Below are 22,755 nucleotides of genomic sequence, written 5' to 3'. Positions count from 1 at the left end.
TTTGGACCAGATAACAGCAAAACTACAGGGTAACATTCCATGGTGCTTAATGTATGCTGATGATGTCGAGTTAGTAGGAAATAGTGAAAGAGACTTGGAACAAAAACTGGAACAGTGGAGACAAGCTCTGGAGGAAAAAGTTTTAAAACTTAGTAGGACAAAAACAGAGTATTTGGAATGTTCATTTAAAAATGGAGCTACTACAAATAAAATGGTATCTTTGGATGGTGAAATGATTGTGAAAAGCAATAGTTTTAAGTACCTAGGATCGGTATTACAGAGTAATGGAGAAATAGATGGAGATGCATGCAGCAGAATTAGGGCTGGATGGATGAAGTGGAAAGAAGCGAGTGGTGTGTTGTGTGACAGAAAAATTCCAATGAAGCTGAAGGGAAAATTCTGTAAAACAGCCATAAGACCGGCTATGATGTACGGAACTGAATGTTGGGCAGTGAAAAAGAAAGAGGAACAACGAATGCATGTGGCGGAAATGAGAATGCTTAGATGGATGAGTGGAGTGACAAAGAATGATAAAATTAGAAATGAGTATATTAGGGGAAGTCTAGGTGTGGCACCAATTGATGCCAAAATGAGAGAGAATAGGTTAATCACCCAATACGAAGAATAGCTGAAGTGCAGATTCCCGGAAGGAGTAGGAGAGGAAGACCAAAAAAGACCTGGGGGGAGACGATAGGGCAGGACATGTTGGTAAAGGGGATTAACATTGATATGACCTCAGGTAGAATTGTGTGGAGAAATGCAATTAGGGAAGCCGACCCCGCATAGCGATAAGGCAAAGAGAATGATGATATGTACTACAAATGAACGTTAAGAAAACCAAGTTAAGCAACATACAGTAGGAAAGCTATATAGATATCGAGGGAAAATAAATAGAAAGAGTGAATAGCTACAAATATCTGGGAACCTGGGTAAATACAATGACCAAGATAGAGAAATGAGGACACACATTGAAATTTTAAGACAAGCATTTATAAAAATTTAAAAAATGTTTGTTAATCGAAACATTCCTCTGGAGCTAAGGTTATGGTTATGAGCCTTAGTTAAGATACTACGTTCTCGACTTTATTGTATGGAATGGAAAGCTGGACACTAAAACTAGATAATATAAAGAAGTTGGAAGCATTTGAGATGTGATCGTATAAAAGGATTTTGAAAATATATACCATGAATCCAACCATCCACTAAAAGGATGGGAGGTCATAAAGAACATCAAAACAGGAAAGCTGGAAAATTTAGACCACATTACCAAAGGTGCAAAATATGAGATATTAAGGCTCATTATGCAAGGCACAATGAAGGGTAAAAGATCCATAGGAAAACGAAGAATTTCCTGGCTGAGAAACCTAAAAGAGTGGTATAGTTGCAGCTTAGTAGATCTTCTAGTAGAAGAAGAAGAAGAAGAAGAAGAAGAAGAAGAATAAGAAGAAGAAGAATATGATTTTCACGTATCCAGTATGGATTTACCTCGCCCCAATATCTTAAATTTTACTGATTTAGCCATCCGAGGTACTTTATTGTTCTTGTTCTTGTTCTATTGAAATCGATAATAATATTACAGGACGTTATAGTTATTATATGGAAGTTTTAGTCAACTTCCAATATATCCTGAAATGGTAGGAAGCTCTGAATATTTTAGAATAATTGGGCATACCATCTAAAAACCCAGCATAATAAATATTCAGATATTAATTATGTCAAGTTTCTCTAAAACGTCTAATTGTTGAATTAATAATATCTGTTATTTACCTTTGGAAAGCAGTTTTGTACAAATTGGCTAAACTGTTTTTGAGATCGACAATCATAGGATCCTTGCCGTCACCTTTCAGAACTGTCACCAGCCAGAACTGTCTGTCAGCATCAAAGTCTTCTTCACTATCATCTAGATCAGTATCATTATAATACGTTGGACTAGGTCTAATGTCACCGTCAGGTACGTTCGGAGATGTTACGCAGTCTATGGAACATTTTGTGGCATTTGGTTTTGAAGTCTGTAAAAATTGGGAAATTGTGTCTGTCAAACAAATACTTACACGGTTCAAAATATGTAAATTTTATTTTGTAGTAAATTTTATCATGTCTCTAGACAACACAGAATAAAATACAACTGAAATATATAGGCGTGAATCTCGCGTACCAAAAAAAGTTTATTAATGGCAAGCTGAAAATTTGTTAATAGCTTAACGGGGTCTAGTCAGACAAACTTTAATGTACGGGAATACTGGAACATGGGAAATTTTAATTGTGGAACAGGCTACAGGTTTCGAACGTCAGACTACGAAAACGTCCCATGTATTTTGTCGGACAGAATTTTCAACTGATTTGTTACCCTTTAATTAAATTCTCATGCACAAATCAGACTGCTATTTACCACCAATATAATTCCTGTCATTTGAAATGTCTTACGTGTAGGACTTATTAAAATGCCCAATATATTTGCCGGACCAACATTTTTTCATATATTATAAATATAATAAAGTTTGCTATTGAATAAACTTAAAAACAACCCGCTAGTTTTCACAATCATAAACTTGTCAGGATGACCTCCTCCTCAGTCGTTTCCTCATTGCAGAGTGTCTTGATTCCCTATAATACGAGCAACTATCTCTTTCCATCGGCTTCTGTCCTGAACTTCCCTCATGGATTCAGAGAATGTTTTTCCACTGGCTTTCTGTACTTGATCCGTCCATCAAGTAAGTGAGCGACCTCTACTTCTGCGCCCTTCAACGTTTCCCGAAATTATAAGTCTCTCAAGATTATCATCACTTCTTCTTGCAATATGGCCGAAACATTTTAAGAAGGTGGAAAGCAAATAGAGGAAAGTCGAGTCTGAATACTAAGCTCTTGGAGGATTGAGTGATTTGTTCTGTGTTCCGTCCATGAGATCCGAAGCATTCTTCTCCAGCACCACATTTCAAAGGCGTCAATCCTTTTTCTGTCGTCCGATTTCATTGTCCATGTTTCGGATCCGTAATTAAATATGGGAAAAATTAAGGCACGTACTAATCTTATTTTGGTGTTTTTTGACAAAATCTTTCCAGATTTTCGATAATCGACTCATAGCGTTTTTGGCCATGCCTATTCTCCTACGTATTTCCGTTTCATAAGCTCCTGTATTACTGATGTAGGATCCTAGATAATTGAAGTCGTTAACCACTTTAAACTGGTCTAAGGCTCCTGTTATCTGAAGTAAATTTGAATGATCTACTATCATAATTTTTGTTTTTTGTTTATTGATCTTGAGACCACATCTATTACTTTCGGCTTCCACTAGCTGCAGCAGGCTGGACATTTCTTCTGCGGATGCAGTTATTAATGTTGTATTATCTACATATCTGAGATTTGAGATCTTCTTTCCTGCGATAGAAATACCGCCATTCCACTGATCAACTTTTTTTGGTACGCGGGATCCAGGCCTAATATATGTACATTATACTTTATACATTTTGGTACTGAGGCTGCAAACGATCTTTGGTAATTTAGTAACGTATTGAGAAATACGTTATAAAAAACGCAAAAGAAAGTGACATATATTATGCTGTTTAAGTAAATGAGTCCTAGAGGATGCTTTCAAGCAAATAAATTGGCAGAAGCATGAAGCATGGAATACGAATAAATGGAATTACTGGACCATTTTCCTGGTAACACCTCCACGGCTTCTAAAAATTGCAAGCCAGATGGATGCTGAAGCAAAGAAAACACGAGGGAGTTCTACAATTTGCAATTCAAAACCCCGTCTGTTCAGCGTGGTAAATTCCAACGGAAAATGGCTTCGCATTGCAACTGAATTTTGAATAAGTTTCCAATTTGATATTATTTTAAATATTTTTAAACATTTTATTTCATTAAGTTGAAAGCTTTGACTTGTATCTTTCAGATGCCACTAGGCACCTACTACCATCACGTTAGTTGCAATGCGGGACTAATAGACTGGGTGATTTAAGCTTAGTTCAGAGATAGCAACGAAGTGAAAATTAAGACAGTTTTGGCTTCATATTGCAACTGAATCAAAATGGTATACATTTTTATTTTTTATTTATCCATATTTATATTTTTTTAATGTTTATTGTAATACTGACCTCATTGTATGCAGAATGGGGTGATTCGATGAACACAGTAGTAACAACAGTTTTTGTCTTATAAATAGTCGATGGATTTTCTTCGGAGCCCCAGTTCTGATCGTCGTCAGGTCCATCTCCTGATCCAGTCCAGAAAAAGTCTTCGAATTTGTATGGTCCTTGGTCCCTGTAGTTGCTTTCCAGTAAAAGGAGTTCTGAAAAAAAAATTAATTTAAAAACTGCAAAATTATTTAAACAATTTTTAAAACATTAATTTTTGTATATTTATTACTCCAGTAAACGAAGAGTTTTAAAATCGAAAAATTACTACCCGCTTGTTTATCAACCCGTCTGTTTATCAAACAGACCTCGAAAACTATAGGCCAATTAGTCTTCTAAACCACCTGTATAAAGTGTTTGCTCGAATAATCCCTGCCAGAATTGAGAACAAACTGGAGGCATGCCAACCGAGAGAGCAGGCAGGTTTCCGCCAGGGGTATGGTACAAATGATCATCTGATTTGTCTGAAGGTCCTGATCTAAAAAACTGTGGAGTACAACCGGCCGCTGGTTCTGGTATTTGTTGACTATAAAAAAGCGTTTGACACTATCGAAATGGTAGCCATCTTAAGAGCTTTGAGAGATTGTAGAATCGACTACAGATATTCCAACATTATTCAACATATATATGCAAATGCCACAACAGCAATAAACCTCCATACCCAAACTTAAAAAATAAAACTAATAAGGGGAGTTAGATAAGGAGACAACATGTCACCAAAACTATTCAATGCCGTAATGCAGCATGCATTCCAGATGTTAGAATGGGAAAACAGATGTTTAAATGTCGATGGCGAAAGGCTGAACCACCTACGATTTGCAGATGATATAGTTCTAATAACCGACGACAAAGGAAGCCCACGAAATGCTGCAAGAACTATGAGTTTCTCAAAAAGTAGGGTTGGAAATAAACCTTGGGAAAACGAGAATGATGACCAATTTAGTACCTAGCGGACCATTGAAACTGTAGGGCTGCCATATCGAAACAGTTGACAAATACATCTATCTGGGCCACGAAATACAGATAAGTAGAGACAACCAAACATGCGAATTATCTAGAAGAATAGCTTTGGGATGGGCAGCGTATGGCAAACTAAGAGACGTGTTCAAGGAAAACATCCCAATAAAGCTAAAAAGAAAAGCATTTAACCAGTGCATACTTCCGGTGCTTACTTATGGAGCTGAAACACTGACATTGACTAAAACATCAATAAGAAAATTACAAGTAGCACAACGAAAAATGGAAAGATCCATACTTACTTGGCCTAACTTTGAGAGACAAAAACTAGGAGAAGTCAATAGAAATCGGTCTATTTTTTCTGAATCTGGCTTGGTATTCCCCTAAGACATTTTCTACAAAAGACGTTAACCTACTTAATAGGATGTCCGATAAAATTTGGTGCGCCGTGTTGAGGAGGGAGATGTCTCTATAATTAGAGCACTTGGTTTTGTCTCTCTTTTTATGGATGGGGATTATTATACTTTCGTGTCTGTTTGTTGGTATTTTCTCTTCGTACCAATGAAGTGTTATTAGTTTTGTAATTGTCTATGTAAAGTTTCTTCTCCGTACTTAAGAAACCGTACCAATATGTTTAGATCTCCTACCGGTAGGTCCACCCTAAAAGGGATATGTCCTCTCCACGCACTTCCTGTTGATGTATACAGGGTATTTCATTAATAATTGTCCATATAGTAACTGGAGAAACCTTAGCACAAAATACGAAGATTTAACCTAAAACACTTAATAAATAAAAATGTTACTTTACTGTAAACTTTATAAATAAAATGTGGTTCCTTACTGAGTTACAGGGTGTTTTATCTAAAAATTTAAAAAATATATTTGCTCACCATTTTAAAACTATTCCACGTATCCTTTTCATACTTGGCAGAAAGTATAGGTGCTATACAAACTACTAAATTATGTTAAACTAACGTTTCTGGCTATTACCAGAGACGTAGGAAGGGGAAAGTGAATGGTTGACCCTTTCCAAATTCTACGCCATTGGCGGAATTGCTATTTTAGTTCAATTTTTGGATTCTCCAATACTTTCTATGAAAATAATATACTCTTCATTCGTAGCTATAAAGTCATTAGTTTTCGAGATCTTTAAAGTTAAAAATGAAACGACACGGATATTTTGATTAATGTATTGTGTCTAGTATAAGAGCTGTGAGACATTTTTGAGTAGGTATTTTAGGCAACCTGAAAATTTTTCAGGTGACTCTTCCATGATAGCCTAATACAAAAATGCCGGTCTGGCTGGAGGGTAGCGGTTATTTTCCCCAAAAATCCCCCCCAAAATTAAAAAAAGGGTAAAAATTGTTATTACAAAAAATATCATTGACGTGACTTTAAAGTAAATTTAAATATTTAAATATAAAGAAAATAAGCAGGCCAGGCGATTTGAGGGCGATTTTAACTCTGCAAGATACTTGCATGGGCGCCCCAGGATTATTTTCAGGGGATGCATCTGAACTTCAGAAGATTTCATCTGAATCTGTACATACTATTAACGAGTATAAAATATACAACTATACATGCAAAGCTATGTACATTCCTTCAGGACAGGGAAGTACAATTATTATTTTGACAGGGTATTTTTTAATATTAAAAATAAATATTCTAAAAAGACAGCTTTTTTTTGGTGAAATTTTCCAACTGCCATGTGATCGAACAAATTACGCGTGCATATAAATGAAAAGCGCTATAGGTAAACAAGAGTGTGAGAAAGAGCGTATACCGATAGCTGTTTGCGTCCTCTGTTGTACCTGAGCGAGTCCGTTCGCTCGAGAAAAATCACGTTACCTGGCGATCCCATGTTGTTGTGCCTCGAAACGTCAGAGTAATTATTATATATTATAGTTTTTTAACTAACTTTTTCTTAATTAAAGGAAAATAATACGTACTATACAATAGATTTTGCAAATATGATAGAAAAAGACAGATTTATTATTATAAAGATATAGGTAGAAAAGTATAAAAGTATAAACTAAATTGATTCTGTGTCCGAATCTTGTACTTCTTCTTCAAACTCCTCATCTGAGCTTAAATATTCACTGTCTTCTTCTTCATCAGACTCCCCTTGTGACTCAGATTCCTCTTCTACATGATCTGTAAATAGTTGTAACATGTATTTAGAATTAATTAAAAATTAATTAGTGATTAATTAATTGAGTTGCTACGTATTCTCTGTCCTTTTATACGGAGTCGAAGCCTGGAGAATCACGGGCGCATCTGAAGATAGACTTGCCATTGTTGAGATGTGGTGTTATCGAATAATGTAAAAAATATCATGGACACAACACGTAACAAACACGGAAATATTAATAAAGATAAAAAGTTAAAAAAATACTCAACACTATGAAGGAAAGAAAAATGAGCTACTTTGGTCATATACTAAGAAATAAAAACGTGATGTAATTTATAATATAAGGAAAAGTATTAAGTATTAGTTATACATTAATTTTTAATTAATTCTAAATACATATTTACAACTATTTACAGATCAGGTAGAAGAGGAATCTGAGTCTCGAGGGGAGTCTGACGAAGAAGAAGAGAATGAATATTTATTTTGGCTCATTTTTCTTTCCTTTATAGTGTTGAGTATTTCTTTTGCCTTTTTCATCTTTCTTAATGTTTCCGTGTTTGTTACGTGTTGTGTTCATGATATTTTTTACATTATTCAATAACAGCACATCTCAACAATGGCAAGTCTTTCTTCAGATGCGCCCGTGATTGTCCAGGCTTCGACTCCGTATAAAAGGACAGAGAATACGTAGTAATTCAATTAAATTATCGCTAATTAATTTTTAATTAATTCTAAATACATATTACAACTATTTACAGATCATGTAGAAGAGGAATCTGAGTCTCGAGGGGAGTCTGACGAAGAAGAACACAGTGAGTATTTAAGCTCAGATGAGGAGTTTGAAGAAGAAGTACAAGATTCGGACACAGAATTAATTTAGTTTATACTTTTATAATTTTCTACCTATATATTTATAATAATAAATCTGTTTTTTCTATCATATTTGCAAAATCTATTGTATAGTACGTATTATTTTCCTTTAATTAAGAAAAAGTTACTTAAAAAACTATGATATATAATAATTACTCGTAACGTTTCGAGGCACAACAACATGGGATCGCCAGGTCACGTGATTTTTCTAGAGCGAACGGACTCGCTCAGGTACAACAGAGAACGCAAACAGCTATCGGTATACGCTCTTTCTCACACTGCTGCTTACCTATAGCGCTTTTCATTTATATGTACGCGTAATTTGTTTGATCACATGGCAGTTGGAAAATTTCACCAAAAAAAATTCTGTCTTTTCTAGAATATTTATTTTTAATATTAAAAAATACCCTGTCAAAATAATAATTGTACTTCCCTGTCCGGAAGGAATGTGCATAGCTTTGCATGTATAGTTGTATATTTTATACTTGTTAATAGTATGTACAGATTCAGATGAAATCTTCTGAAGTTCAGATGCATCCCCTGAAAATAATCCTTAGGCGCCCATGCAAGTATCTTGCAAAGTTAAAATCGCCCTCAAATCGCCTGGCCTGTTTATTTTCTTTATATCTATTTGAATATTTAAATGTACTTTAAAGTCACGTCAATGATATTTTTTGTAATAACAATTTTTACCCTTTTTTTTTTTAATTTGGGGGGGATTTTTGGGGAAAATAACCGCTACCCTCCAGCCAGACCGGCATTTTTGTATTAGGCTATCATGGAAGAGTCACCTGAAAAATTTTCAGGTTGCTTAAAATACCTACTCAAAAATGTCTCACAGCTCTTGGACCATTAATTTCAAATATCTCGAAAACTAATCATTTTATTGTTACGAGTGAAGAGTATATTATTTACATAAAAAGTATTGTAAAATCAAAACATTACACTAAAATAGCAATTTAGTCAGTGGCGTACAATTTGGGAAGGGTCAACCAGCCACTATCCCCTGTCGTACGCCTCTGGTAGTAGCTAGAAACGCTTATTTATCTTAATTTAGTAGGATGTAGGATTCTGCCAAGTATGATAAGGATACGCCACATAGTTTTAAAGTTCTGGGTAGAAATAATTTTTAAATTTTATAGATTAGGAACCACATTTTATTTAAGTGTTTTAGGTTAAATCTTCGTATTTTGTGCTAAGGTTTCTCCAGTTAGGTACTATATGGACAATTATTAATGAAACACCCTGTATTTAGTAAATTTCTGAAATATTTTTGCCATGGGTGGAGCAGCGTTGATTATTAATTCAGAATTATTTTTTCTGAGTTCAGACATGCAGTGAGGTATAAAGCCCCTGTTGTCGTTTGACAGCGATTTATAAAATTCTCGACTATTTGACTGTTGCCCATTCTTTTATAGTCCAGAAAGCCACTGCGCATCCGCTAGGAAAAATATTCTACTTCGGATTTGTTGCACAATCTTACTCAAAAAGGACCCCTTTTAACAAATTTGCATGTTGCCAGGACCAAAAGTGTGTCAAAAATTTTTTAAACGTTTTTTTTTTGTTTTTTCCTAAAATTATTTTTTTTTATGGAACAAATTTTTTTTAGGTTTTTTGGATCATTCCAAACAGAAAAGGTCTTTAGTGACTTTTCTCTAAAGTTGATAGTTTTTGACATATAAGCGATTAAAAATTGAAAAATTGCGAAATCGGCCTTTTTAACCCTCAAAAACTATGTGAAAGACTGAAAATTTGAATGTTGCCACGGTAAGTAGATATTCTTTAAACATCGATTGATGAAATCCCGAAGAGTTTTTTGTAATACAATATCAAAAACCGCTTTGCTTTTTAAGCGTGCGCGACACTATTTTCCACCGTTGCATGTGTATACAGTATGGTGCAAATGAAAGGAATAAATTCGTTATTTCGTAAACCGGTGACTTTAAGGAAAAATCCCAAAACAGGTCGGTTTTTATTTTTAAGTTATGATATTGTGGCATATATAGTATATTAGTGACGTCATCCATCTGGGCGTGATGACGTAATCGATGATTTTTTTAAATGAGAATACGGGTCGTGTGCTGGCTCATTTGAAAGGTTCTTTAATTCTCTATTCAGTAATATAAACATATACATAATTATTTATACAGGGTGTCCAAAATTTTTTTATTAAATTAAATCATTTGGCAAATTGACAAAAAAATTAAATTAGTGGACACCCTGTATAAATAATTATGTAAATGTTTATATTAATGAATAGAGAATTGAAGAACCTTTCAAATGAGCTAGCACACGACCCCTATTCTCATTTAAAAAAATCATCGATTACGTCATCACGCCCAGATGGATGACGTCACTAGTATACCATATATGTCACAATATGATAACTTGAAAATAAAAATCGACCTGTTTCGGGATTTTTCCTTAAAGTCGCCAGTTTACGAAATAACGAATTTATTCCTTTCATTTGCACCATACTGCATACACATGCAACAGTGGAAAATAGTGTCGCGCACTTGGCAATTAAAAAACAAACGGGTTTTTGATATTGTATTGCAAAAAACTCTTCGGGATTTCATCAATCGATGTTTAAAGAATATTTACCTACCTTGGCAACATTCAAATTTGCAGTTTTTCACATAGTTTTTGAGGGTTAAAAATGGCCGATTTCGCAATTTTTCAATTTTTAATCGCTTATATGTCAAAAACTATCAACTTTAGAGAAAAGTCACTAAAGACCTTTTCTGTTTGGAATGATCCAAAAAACCTAAAAAAATTTTGTTCCATGCAAAAAAAGTAATTTAAAAAAAAACAAAAAAAAACGTTTAAAAAATGTTTGACCAACTTTTGGTCTTGGCAACATGCAAATTTGTTAAAATTATTGAGTAAGACTTTTACTTTTACTTTTTGAGTAAGATTGTGCAAAAAATCCGAATTAGAATATTTTTCCTAGCGGATGCGCAGTGGCTTTCTGGACTATTACATTTCTTCATATTGCCACATTGCGATTTGGTCGATTACTTTTCCATGTGACTTTATGTATATCTTTACGTTGAAAGTAAGTGCTCTTAACAATCAGATTATTATCTTTGGCGAAGTCTATTAACAAGACTTTTTATCATATCTTAAAAATTTGTGCTAACCTTATTACACCTTAACATTTTTTAGCAAATTAAATTCTGGTCTACGAAACATTACATGAAATGCATAGACGTCTGTTATAGAATAATCTTTATTCTATAAATATCTTCTCAACTAGTGTTCATCGATTTTTTTACTAATAAAATAATATATAAAATGACTAATTAAAAAAAATGTAAACTAAATGTAACAATGTAAATATAATGAAGTCAAACATGTACGTCACTGTGGGAAATTTTTTTTGGAGGAAAATCCTACTTGTTTTCTTAATATGGTAACCTTATGTAATAGTCTATTTTTATTGCGGTTGGTTTGAACACATTTTTTAGTGGAATTGTTTTAAACGTAAACAATTTGTGAAGCAAGTGTTTTACAGAATTTTTAATATAAATAAATTGATAGTCATAATAAATTAATCATATATGTATCAAAGTATTTGTTTTTGTAATATTTGCTGCTTAGTCGAATATGATGCATCTTCTAAAAGGACCAGGACAAGAAACAACAACTCAATAGAACTTCTTCAATGGTGTAAGTAAGAGATGCAATAAGATGCCTCATGAAAACGACCAGGGATCGAAGAATGGAAAAAGTTTACAGAACTTTTTAAAGTCCTTATACATAAAATCTGAACAGTAATTGTCTTAAACGAAGAACAAATTCCAGGAGAATGATGCACTGGAAATTATCCACAATCCCATTATACAAAAAAGGAGATATACTGTAGTGAAAACTACACAAAAAAAGAGTTACATATGTTATGAAGAGAGCTTGCAGATTGAAATGGAAACGGGCTGGCCACGTGGTAATGATGAAGGATGGAAGGTGGATACGCAAGTTAACCGAATGGAGACCAAGAACAGATAATCGAAGCAGAAGAAGACCACCTACACGATGGCAAGATGAACTGTGACAGATGACGAAAAAGTGGATCTATAATGCACAATACCGTGCACTCTGGATATAAATAGGGATGCCTAATAAACTGCAGGACTTAAAACAGGGTAATGATGATGATGATCGATAAGTCAATATATGGCTAAAAGGAGACCAATTCGTCGACCTCTCGTGTTTGAATTGATAATCAACAGAGTTTTATGACGTCATTCCAGTGTTTGTTTACTAATAGCAGGTATTGAACGAAACAAGTAATAAAATCAAAACAAGCAATAAAAATACTAATTACAACCCCTGCTATTGCCTTCAAATAGCTAATATGGAAAGAAAGTGGACTTTTCTCAGTAGGCGCAATAATACACACATTTAAATTGGTTTGTTGCCAAATAATTCAAAACGATAACAAAGGAAATATACAGGGTGATTGATTAGTGTGAGGAAGTTCAGTAGATCTGTTATAGTAAAAACTACAAAAAAAAGTTATTAACAAAAATTGTAGGCATCTTTAAACTCCACATTTTAAAATTAGTTACAATCTTACAGGGTGTTCCATAAGATGGCGGCAGACCAAACTTATGTTTTTTTAAATGGAAAACCCTGTATTTTATTTTAAATTTGAAATCTACTTCACTTCCACATCACACAACGGGTATTTAAAAAGTTATAACCAATATTACCTGAAAATCGTATCAAGTTTAACTCCCTGTATAATTAAAAAGGAGTATAGGAACATTGATCTATTCCAACCATAGTTTTTTAATAATTATTAAAAATTATAAAACATATTCGTTTTCATAATATTCGTTAAATCAAATACAGGGTAAGTCAAAACGGAAGTACATTATTTTCTTGGTAATTTTAAATAGAACACCCTGTATTTTATATCTGTATCGAAAAGTACTACTATCGTACTTCAAATTTTATGAAGTACTTCCTATACCTAAAGTTATCAGTTTTCTAGATATTTTTATTTTTCTATCAAAGTATTAATTTGGTAGATATTTTAACGTTTACCAATAATTATTGTGAGTTGGCCATGATTGATTTGTCAGAAACTGACAGTTTGACATTATTGTTTATTAATTCTGTAACGAAATAACGACACAGAAAAGAAAACAATTTATTTCAAATAAAATTTATAAAAAATAACCGACGGAAAATTAAAAAAAATAACAACACATAGAAAAATAAAAAACAACAGTAATTTTAACTTATCTTACTTAAGTAAGGTGTTCATAATGACCTCCCAAAACATTTATGCATACTTGAAAGCGGTCATTGAAAGAGTAGCTTACATTACTAAGCATTTGTAAAGAAATATTTTAAAATGCAATTCGGATTCTATTTTTCATATCATCCCTTGTTGTTGGAGGTATTTTACATACTTCGTTCTTAACGTAACCCAAAAAAACTGATCATTCAGTTCAGCACGTACTAATTCGTTGTGGTGCGCAGAAGCACTGTCATGTAGAAACCACATTTGTTCGCGTATATTAACTGGAACTTCTTCTAATAATATCGGTAACTGATTTACGATAAAATCTAAATAAATTTCACCATTTAAGTTATCTTCAAAAAAATATTGTCCTACTACATGGTTACCGACGATACCTTTAGAGACCATCTTGTTTGACTATGTGTTACTATGTGGTATGGATTACTTGTTGAATAGTAGTGAAAGTTATGCCTATTAACAGAACCGTTTCGATGGCATGTAGCTTCATCACCAAATAGGACATAATCAAAAAAATCTCTCTGCTCATTAATTTTTTAAGGCCCATTCACAACATACTAGTCGTTTCTGAAAATCATCATTATTTATTTATGGGTGCTTTTGAATATGATAAGGGTGCATCTTGTTTTTAGATAGAATGTTTTAAACAGAGTAGTAAATAAGTTCTTGTTCATCGGAAATACTCCTTATACTTGTGTGTGGGTTTTCTGTAATTGCCATCAGCACACTCATTTCCTTTTCCTCTGTCACACTAGTTTTTGTTCGTTCATGTTTTTCATAATTCACTGAACCAGTGCAGTTAAATCGATCTTTCAATTTTTCAAATGTATCTTGTCTAGTTTGCCGCCTATCTGGACACCGTTCTTGATAAATTGTAGCTGATAGTAATGAATTTTTATTGCATTCTCCCAAAATCATTAGATCATATCTACCATTTCATCAGTAGTAAAATTCATTATTGCTAATTTAAATTGAATTAATTACGGAATTACTAATTAATAATTGTTGCGTATTTACGGTGTACCCCAATACTGAATTAATAAACAATAATTTCAAACTGTCAGTTTCTGACAAATCAATCATGGCTAACTCACAATAATTATTGGTAAACGTTAAAATATCTACCAAATTAATACTTTGATGGAAAAATAAAAATATCTAGAAAACTGATAACTTTAGGTATAGGGAGTACTTCATAAAATTTGAAGTACGATAGTAGTACTTTTCGATAGAGATATAAAATGCAGGGTGTTCTATTTAAAATTACCAAGAAAATAATGTACTTGCGTTTTGACTTACCCTGTATTTGATTTAACGAATATTATGAAAAAGAATATGTTTTATAATTTTTAATAATTATTAAAAACTATGGTTGCAATAGATCAATGTTCCTATACTCCTTTTTGATTATACTAAACTTGATACGATTTTCAGGTAATATTGGTTATAACTTTTTAAATCCCCGGTATAACATAATAAAACTTTATTGTTGTTATGTGGAAGTGAAGCATATTTCAAATTTAAAATAAAATACAGGGTGTTTTATTTAAAAAAACATAAGTTTGGTCTGCCACCATCTTATGGAACACCCTGTAAGATTGTAACTAATTTTAAAATGTGAAGTTTAAAGATGTCTACAATTTTTGTTAATAACTTTTTTTTGTAACTTTTACTATAACAGATCTACTGAGCTTCCTCACACTAATCAATCACCCTGTATAGGTAACAACAAAAATACAAGGTACTTACAATCGGGACATCATCGACGATGTCGACAATATTTCGCGTCTGCACACTTGAGTGGTCGGGATGCATCTCTCTGTTTTTCTTATGCCATGGGGGAAGAAACTCGGGTTCAAGTGGGGTACCCACTAGACCAGCGGTTCTCAATCTGTGGTACATGTACCACTGGTGGTACATATCATTATTTGAGGTGGTACACAAAACGCAAAAACAGCCAAAATCAGCACCACTATTATAGTTAATTAGATCACTTAGCTTCAGTTAGGTGGTACCAAAAATAATAAAAAGTATTTGGTGGTACATGACCCAAAAAGATTGAGAACCGCTTCACTAGACCTTTCTCACATTTCTCAACCGCGATAGCGATATCGATAAAAGGAACACAGGGGTAGCGGAAAAGGGATATGATTTCGAACTATTTAAACAACCAAATCAATTTTAATGGAATTCCAACATCCAGGCTCTCATATATTCATCAGACATTCGGGCTGAATACAAATTTATACTTGACAAGCCAACGAATATCTCCTGAATATCTTCCACTCTCAAGCGGTTAGCGTACAAAGGTGCCATCTATTTTGATGGCCATGAACTAAAACGACGGATCTTGATCTCGAAGTTAGGAAAAAGGCTATCGAAGGTGTTTTAATTCACAATTTAAGCTACAGAAAAAGCACACGGCATATGGTGTGCAGAAAAATAAAAAGGCTAACGTATTAGTTTAAAATTCTAAATGCATCTGCTGCTTAGACTATAATAAGCTGATATCTGATGGTGGATTCATGGTGGATCAACGACAAGAGATAACACTTTTTTATGTCTTCATTCAAATGTCAAAGGTTCAAATGTTAGCAGAAATACACTAATGGCTCCTAGGTTTCCCATTTCATTTTTTTCATTGCTCCTAGAGTCTAGCATGCTCTTTCCTGCATAAACAGCGTAATCTGTTAACTATTTTCACCGTTTATTACATTTATTTCCATGGCATTATTAATTGGGAGCTTATTCTGAATAATTATTTCTTTTACCACCACTATTGGCGATAATAGTATATTCTTCTGAGCAAGAATTTTACCTTTAATTTTATTTTGTGAACTCTTTAGCGACAAAAAATATTCATTTTTCTCTCTCTGTCATTTTTGGTTTTCACGGTAATCGATTCTATTTCTTTTTAATATATTCGATTTCTTTAGCTTTTTTCATATTGGTCTAACTTTTAGTTCAGTTCCTCGTATTATACTATTAAAGCTCCACATTTACGCTTGATATATAGTATGGTATAGTTAGACCCAAACCCAGACATTCAAAGTGAAAGTTATCCTCCAACACCAAATTGTTCTATATGGTCCACATAATGTTCAGAAAAAAGTCACACCATTTTGAGCGTCGGGTTTGGGGGGGGGAGAGGGGGGAGAAATCTGCAAATTCGTAGCTTTTAGGTTTTTCGTCAATATTTCTAAAACAAAGCGGTTTAGCATGAACAACCCTCTACACAAAATTGTTCTACATTAAATTTGAAATAAAAAAGGCCCTATGCATAACCCTTCTAAAATGAACGGTTCCAAAGTTACGGAGGTAGTATAGTATAATTGGTCCAAAAAAGGCCTAACCCAGACATCCAAAGTAAAAGTTTTCCTTCAACACCAAATTGTTCTATATGGTCCACATATTGTTCAGTAAAAAGTTACACCATTTTGAGCGTCCGGTTTGGGGGGGAGATGGGGGAGAAATCGGTAAATTAGTAGTTTTTTTAAGTTTTTCGTCAATATTTCTAAAACTATGCTTTAGCGTATGGAATGTTCTATAGAAAAATGTTCTACATAAAATTTAAAACAAAAAAGTTTCTATACATAATTGTTATAAAATCAACGGTTCCAGAGTTACGGAGGGTGAAAAGTGGAGGTTTTCGATACTTTTTATATTCACCGATTTCTCCCCCCTCTCCCCCCAAACCCGACGCTCAAAATGGTGTGACTTTTTTCTGAACATTACGTGGACCATATAGAACAATTTGGTGTTGGAGGATAACTTTCACTTTGGATGTCTGGGTTTTTGGTATAGTTATATAATAAATATCGCCCAAAAAATATAAAAAGTATCGAAAACCTCGATTTTTCACCCTCCATAACTCTGGAACCGTTAATTTTATAACAATTATGTATAGAACATTCTTTGTTTTGAATTTCAGGTAGAACATTTTTGTATATAACATTGTTTATGCTAAAGCATAGTTTTAGAAATATTGACGAAAAACTTAAAAAAACTACTAATATACCGGCTTCTCTCCCATCTCCCTCCCAAACCGGACGCTCAAAATGGTGTAACTTTTTACTGAACAATATGTGGACCATATAGAACATTTTGGTGTTAAAGGAAAACTTTTACTTTGGATGTTTGGGTTAGGCCTTTTTTTGGACCAGTTATACTATACTACCTCCGTAACTTTGGAACCATTCATTTTAGAAAGATTATGCATAGGGCCTTTTTTATTTAAAATTTAATGTAGAACAATTTTGTATAGAAGGTTGTTCATGCTAAACCGCATAGTTTTAGAAATATTGGCGAAAAACTTAAAAAACTACGAATTTACCGATTTCTCCCCCCTCTCCCCCCAAACCCGACGCTCAAAATGGTGTGACTTTTTTCTGGACATTGTGTGGACCATATAGAACAATTTGGTGTTGAAGAATAACTTTCACTTTGGATGTCTGGGTTATGCCATCTTTTGGATCAACTATACTATACTAATAATGATTTTAATTATTAATTGTTGTTCTTAATTTTTTTTTGCTATGCCACTGCGTATAAAATAAGTTTAAAGTTTGAATTCCGTAAAGCTAAAATTGGCTGTAATTGTTTATATATTTACTAACATGCAATTTTACAGAATTTTTATTCATATACAAGTTTATATAAGTTGACAGAACCGTATTACATACCCCGAGGTATTTTTGAATTTACTTAATTTATCCCTTGTTTGTTGATGTGTGATTGCCTTTGCTTACTAGGTATATTTATATTTTCTGTTTCTACACTTTTGGATTCTAAAAAAGAGAAGCACGTCAATATTGCGTAATTTCTCCACTATATTCAAAGTATACTTTGAAGAGAATTCTCTCGAAAACATTGAAGAAGGAATCAAAATTATTGAAAAATGTCTAAATAGCCTAATATACGCAGCGACAGTAACTATTCAGTTTCAACCATTTTTGTTTCAATGTTCAGTTCACTAACGTTTTCTTCTTGCAGATTTAAATTTTTTTTTATTAGTGGTACCTTTTGGCTTCAAATATCAAATTGCTGTAATTTGTTTTATTTATTTGGCCGTTGGTATTTAATATTTTCATTCCTATAACTTCTGTTCGTCTTATGGACCAAGAGCTAGCAACTTCGAAAAAACAAGTATTTTGAGACAACTGGTTCTTTAATATATTATTCCCTATGCTTCCCCGAACACCATACCGGCCATCTGGCTACTGATACAGGTTGCGTTCATTACTGCGCAGCACACTTGTACAGGTAAATATGTCGAATTTAAAATTATTTTAAGACGAAAAATTTTTTGTCGTTACTTTTTAAACATTATTAGAAATATGAAATGTAATTGTAAAATTATGTAATGTAGAATCCATCAAACTCTTTATATTAAAGTTGATTCTAGACGAAATACGATTAATTTTAATTTTGGTGGAAATGGCACTTAACAAATCCATTGATTTAAAAAAAAAACATTAGATGTTCCTTTTTTTTTTCTTCATTACAGCTCACTCATTTTACGTACAAAAGACTTTTAACAGTGCTCATTTTAAAGCTTATTTTAAGCACTATAAAATCCTTTCTCATTAGCATGCATAAAATTTATTCGCCTTCCGCTAGATGGCATTGAATACATCGATTAAATTTCACACAAAATAAAAAACGGCTTTGATCTTCAATATCTCGCTTAATATTGCACATAGGACACTCTCTTAACAACCAATTTGTTGATTTTTTTTTACCTGCTACAATTTTGTTCATTATAATATTATCGTTAAAATGCATATTTTTGGAGATATTTGCAAAAAACTGTTGAAAATCGTGAGAAAATTCCGGATGTTCAATTGCCAATATCTTGAAAAGTATTGGGTTTTTGAAAAAACTTTATACAACATTTTTTGCTTAAAATTAGGTCTTCTATCGATATCTGAGGTTATTTTGAAAAAAAAAATTCCACCATCGAAAAGGGGTGGCAACCACCCCCAGGGTGAAAACGGAGTTCGGTTCAATATCACTTTTAAAGTTAAGGGTAGGATAAGCTTAATTACAAAATTTCATGTAAATCGGTTCATATTAAAAAATTTCTGAGCTAAAAAGCTTCAATGACTGCACTATTGCCAGACATTTCTGTGGTTTAAAAAGTAATGACAAAAAAATTTTTCTTCTTAAAATAATTTTAAATTCAAAATACAGGGTGATTGGTTAGTGTAATAAAACTTAGTAGATCCCCTATAATAATAGCTAGCAATAAACTTTAATAATAAAAATTGCAGCCAATTTTGAGCTTCTCATTACAAAATTAGTTAGAATGTTACATGGTGTTCGATAACAGAGTGGCAGATCAAACTTATGCAGTGGGGTAGCGTAGTGGGGGCGGCAGGGGCGGCCCGCCCCAGGCGGCACTTTTTAGGGGCGGCAAAATTTAACAATAAATAATAAAAATATTTTGTAAATATTTGCACCATTTTATATTTTTATCGCAACTACAAATTCGGACCGATTGAAAGGAGCACGGAATTTTTCATTATTACTTATTTTGTGACGAATTCGATGAATTCTTTTTCTTTGAATGATATTTTGTAGCGACTGGCAAGAACGTCTATACTGACTTGTCGAAATTCCCCGTTTATGACTAACAATCACCACAACTTTTTTCGGCACTTTAGAACTTTGCTATTCGTTTTTTCCTCATCGACACATCGTTGGGAAGTTCTGATAGCAGCTACAGGCAAAAGAAGGATTCAAGACACGCGGTGGAGTGTAAAAGGCGATGCCGTAAATGTGACATGGCATTAATACAAAGACATTCTCGTCATTTTGGAAAAACTGACAGACGCAGGTGAAAGCTTAAACACTAGGAGAGATGCAGGTGCTTTACTAGTTTCGATGCAGTCATTTTCCTTTTTTTGTTTTTTGGGCCTGTGGCAACCGATGCTACATAAAGTGAATGATGCACAAAAATATATACAAACAAGGGGACTTGACATAAGATTGTGCGCTCAGAAAGTAAATGCATTGCAGATGATATTGACAGAGAAAAGAGAGAAATGAGCAAATGGCGCTGTAGGTAGGTTATGCAAAAATATGTGTGAAGAACTTGGAGTTTCCATAAAACCTCGGAGGCGCATAACAAGAAAGCATATTTTTGATGACGGAACTAGAGGTACGAAAGCTGTTTTCTTCGTTAGATAGGGATAGAGTTATTGTAGAAATTCGTGAGTCTTTTCAACAGCAACAGAATTTAACGGATAAGTTTGTTTATCTAACGCTGGCCGGCTATATTATTAGATCCAGACAAAACTGAATGTAATCTAGACTACGCATCTGACGAAATTGACAAGCAGGGTTTCAAGCTTGAAAAACTTCGACTGCGGACTTTCGTTGCTGCTATAGGCAACGAAATTGATTAATGCAGACTCGCTTGAATTATTTAAATTTATTGCTAAATCCAAGCTGGAAGATACTCTGCCCAATATTTTAATAATGTTAATGTTCCGAATATTTTTCACAGTTGCTATAAGCAATGCCAGCTGTGAGAGGAGTTTTTCAAAGTTGAAATTGATTAAAAATTATTTAAGATCGACAATGAGTACTCTAAGGGTTTGCTTACTACGGAGAGCAATGGATTGTATCCGTATCCTCGCTCCGACCCTTGCTCCCTGGTATTTATATTCGTGAATTCTCGCATTTAAAATAATGTATTTATTTTACATAGCGATCGAAACTATATTATCGATCGCTATGTAAAATAAATACATTATTTTAAATGCGAGAATTCACAAATATAAATACCGGGGAGCGAGGGTCGGAGCGAGGATACAGTCCTTTGGTCTCCCTAGTGAGCACACGCTCAGACTAACTAATTTGGCTATTTTGTCTATTGAGCAAGAGGTGTGTGATGCGATAGACATTGACGGTGCAATAAAAGACTTTGCTCTTAAAAAAGTAGACGTATAAATTGTTAATTGAAGACGCAAGTTTTGTTTTTAATTCTAACAAATGATATTACTTTTCAATAAAAATAAAAATATAACATTATAGTATCATTCCAGTTCTAATTAAAAATTGATTTTATTTAATTTTGTCGATCGTCAAGGTGTACCTAATCTTAAGTGACAGGTACCGGTAATACCTAAGTTATATCAATGTATCTAATTAGTTAAAGTAAAAGAATTTTTGTATTAATATACGTGATTGTAAAACTTAGATAAACTTTTATTTAAAATCCAACCTGTATAATGCAAAATAATGATAACTGTTCTCGCCGAAAAGTTCTCTATAATTATTAAAGTATGTAATGTATAGTATACAATAAATTAAAATACCTAAATAAGAGGGCGGCAAAATTGTCTTCCGCCCCGGGCGGCCGACACTCACGCTACGCCACTGAACTTATGTTTTTTTAAATGGAACACCCTATATTTTATTTTATATTCGAAATCTTTTTAACTTCCCCATCACAAAAATATAAAGGTTTGTTATGTTATACATACAAGGTGTCTGCGTAACTTGGAACAATATGAGAAACGTTTTTATCAATTTTACGAAAAAAAGTCATTCTTTAAAAAGTGCTCTGCATAGTCTAAAATCTAAGATGCAATCATCAGATATCAAATTTTCTCAACAGTATACGAGGTATGTCAAAAAATATGAATTTCGCTCAAGAGCAAACTACCTTTATATTTTAAAATATCAAAAAATTTTATTACGAAAAGTTATTTGTAATTAAAAACCATATTCAAATATGCCATAACAGCCTTCTACTTGAAAAAAAAATTTCTGAAATTTTCCTAAATTACCGATTCCGAACATCATTTTTATTTATTAGCCATGTAATAACTCTTTTATTAATAATTTTAGGAAAAAAGTTATTCCTCATAAAAATCTGTGCATGGTCTAAACCTCAAGTTGCAACCATCAGTTATGAAAGTTTGTTAATTTTATATGAGGTGAAAAAATTCTTTCTAAATTCATATTATTTGACACACCTCGTATAAAATTAACAAACTTGGATAACTGATGGTTGCATCTTTAGGTTTAGACCATGCACATATTTTTATGAAGAATAACTTTTTTTCCTAAAACTATTATAAAAGAGTTATTACATGTCTAATAAATAAAAATGATGTTCGGAATCGGTTATTTAGGAAAATTTCAGAAACTTTTTTTTTCAAGTAGAAGGCTGTTATTGCATATTCGAATATGGTTTTTAATTACAAATAACTTTTCATAATAAAATTTTTTGATATTTTGAAATATAAAGGTAGTTGCTCTTGAGCGAAATTCATATTTTTTGACATACCTCGTATACTGTTGACAAAATTTGATATATGATGATTGCATCTTAGGTTTTAGACTATGCAGAGCACTTTATAAAGAATAACTTTTTT

General features: G+C 33.1%; 1 protein-coding gene across 2 annotated transcripts in view; it reads right to left on the bottom strand.

Annotated features, from left to right (window-relative positions):
• Positions 1 to 22,755, bottom strand: part of LOC114342431 (uncharacterized) — an 86,726-nt gene that overhangs the window by 31,396 nt on the left and 32,575 nt on the right. For both annotated transcript variants that reach the window (XM_028293245.2, XM_028293252.2), the window contains exons 2-3: positions 4,098 to 4,291; positions 1,768 to 2,009 (exon numbers count right to left, since the gene is read on the bottom strand). In XM_028293245.2, the coding sequence (XP_028149046.1) occupies positions 1,768 to 2,009; positions 4,098 to 4,291 (436 nt within the window). The remainder of the gene's footprint in view (positions 1 to 1,767; positions 2,010 to 4,097; positions 4,292 to 22,755) is intronic.

This window comes from Diabrotica virgifera, chromosome 3 (genome assembly GCF_917563875.1).
Source record: "Diabrotica virgifera virgifera chromosome 3, PGI_DIABVI_V3a".
Taxonomy (NCBI): Eukaryota; Metazoa; Arthropoda; class Insecta; order Coleoptera; family Chrysomelidae; genus Diabrotica; species Diabrotica virgifera.
The sequence above is the reverse complement of the archived record's forward strand: the minus strand, read 5'-3'. Positions and strand labels throughout refer to the sequence as shown.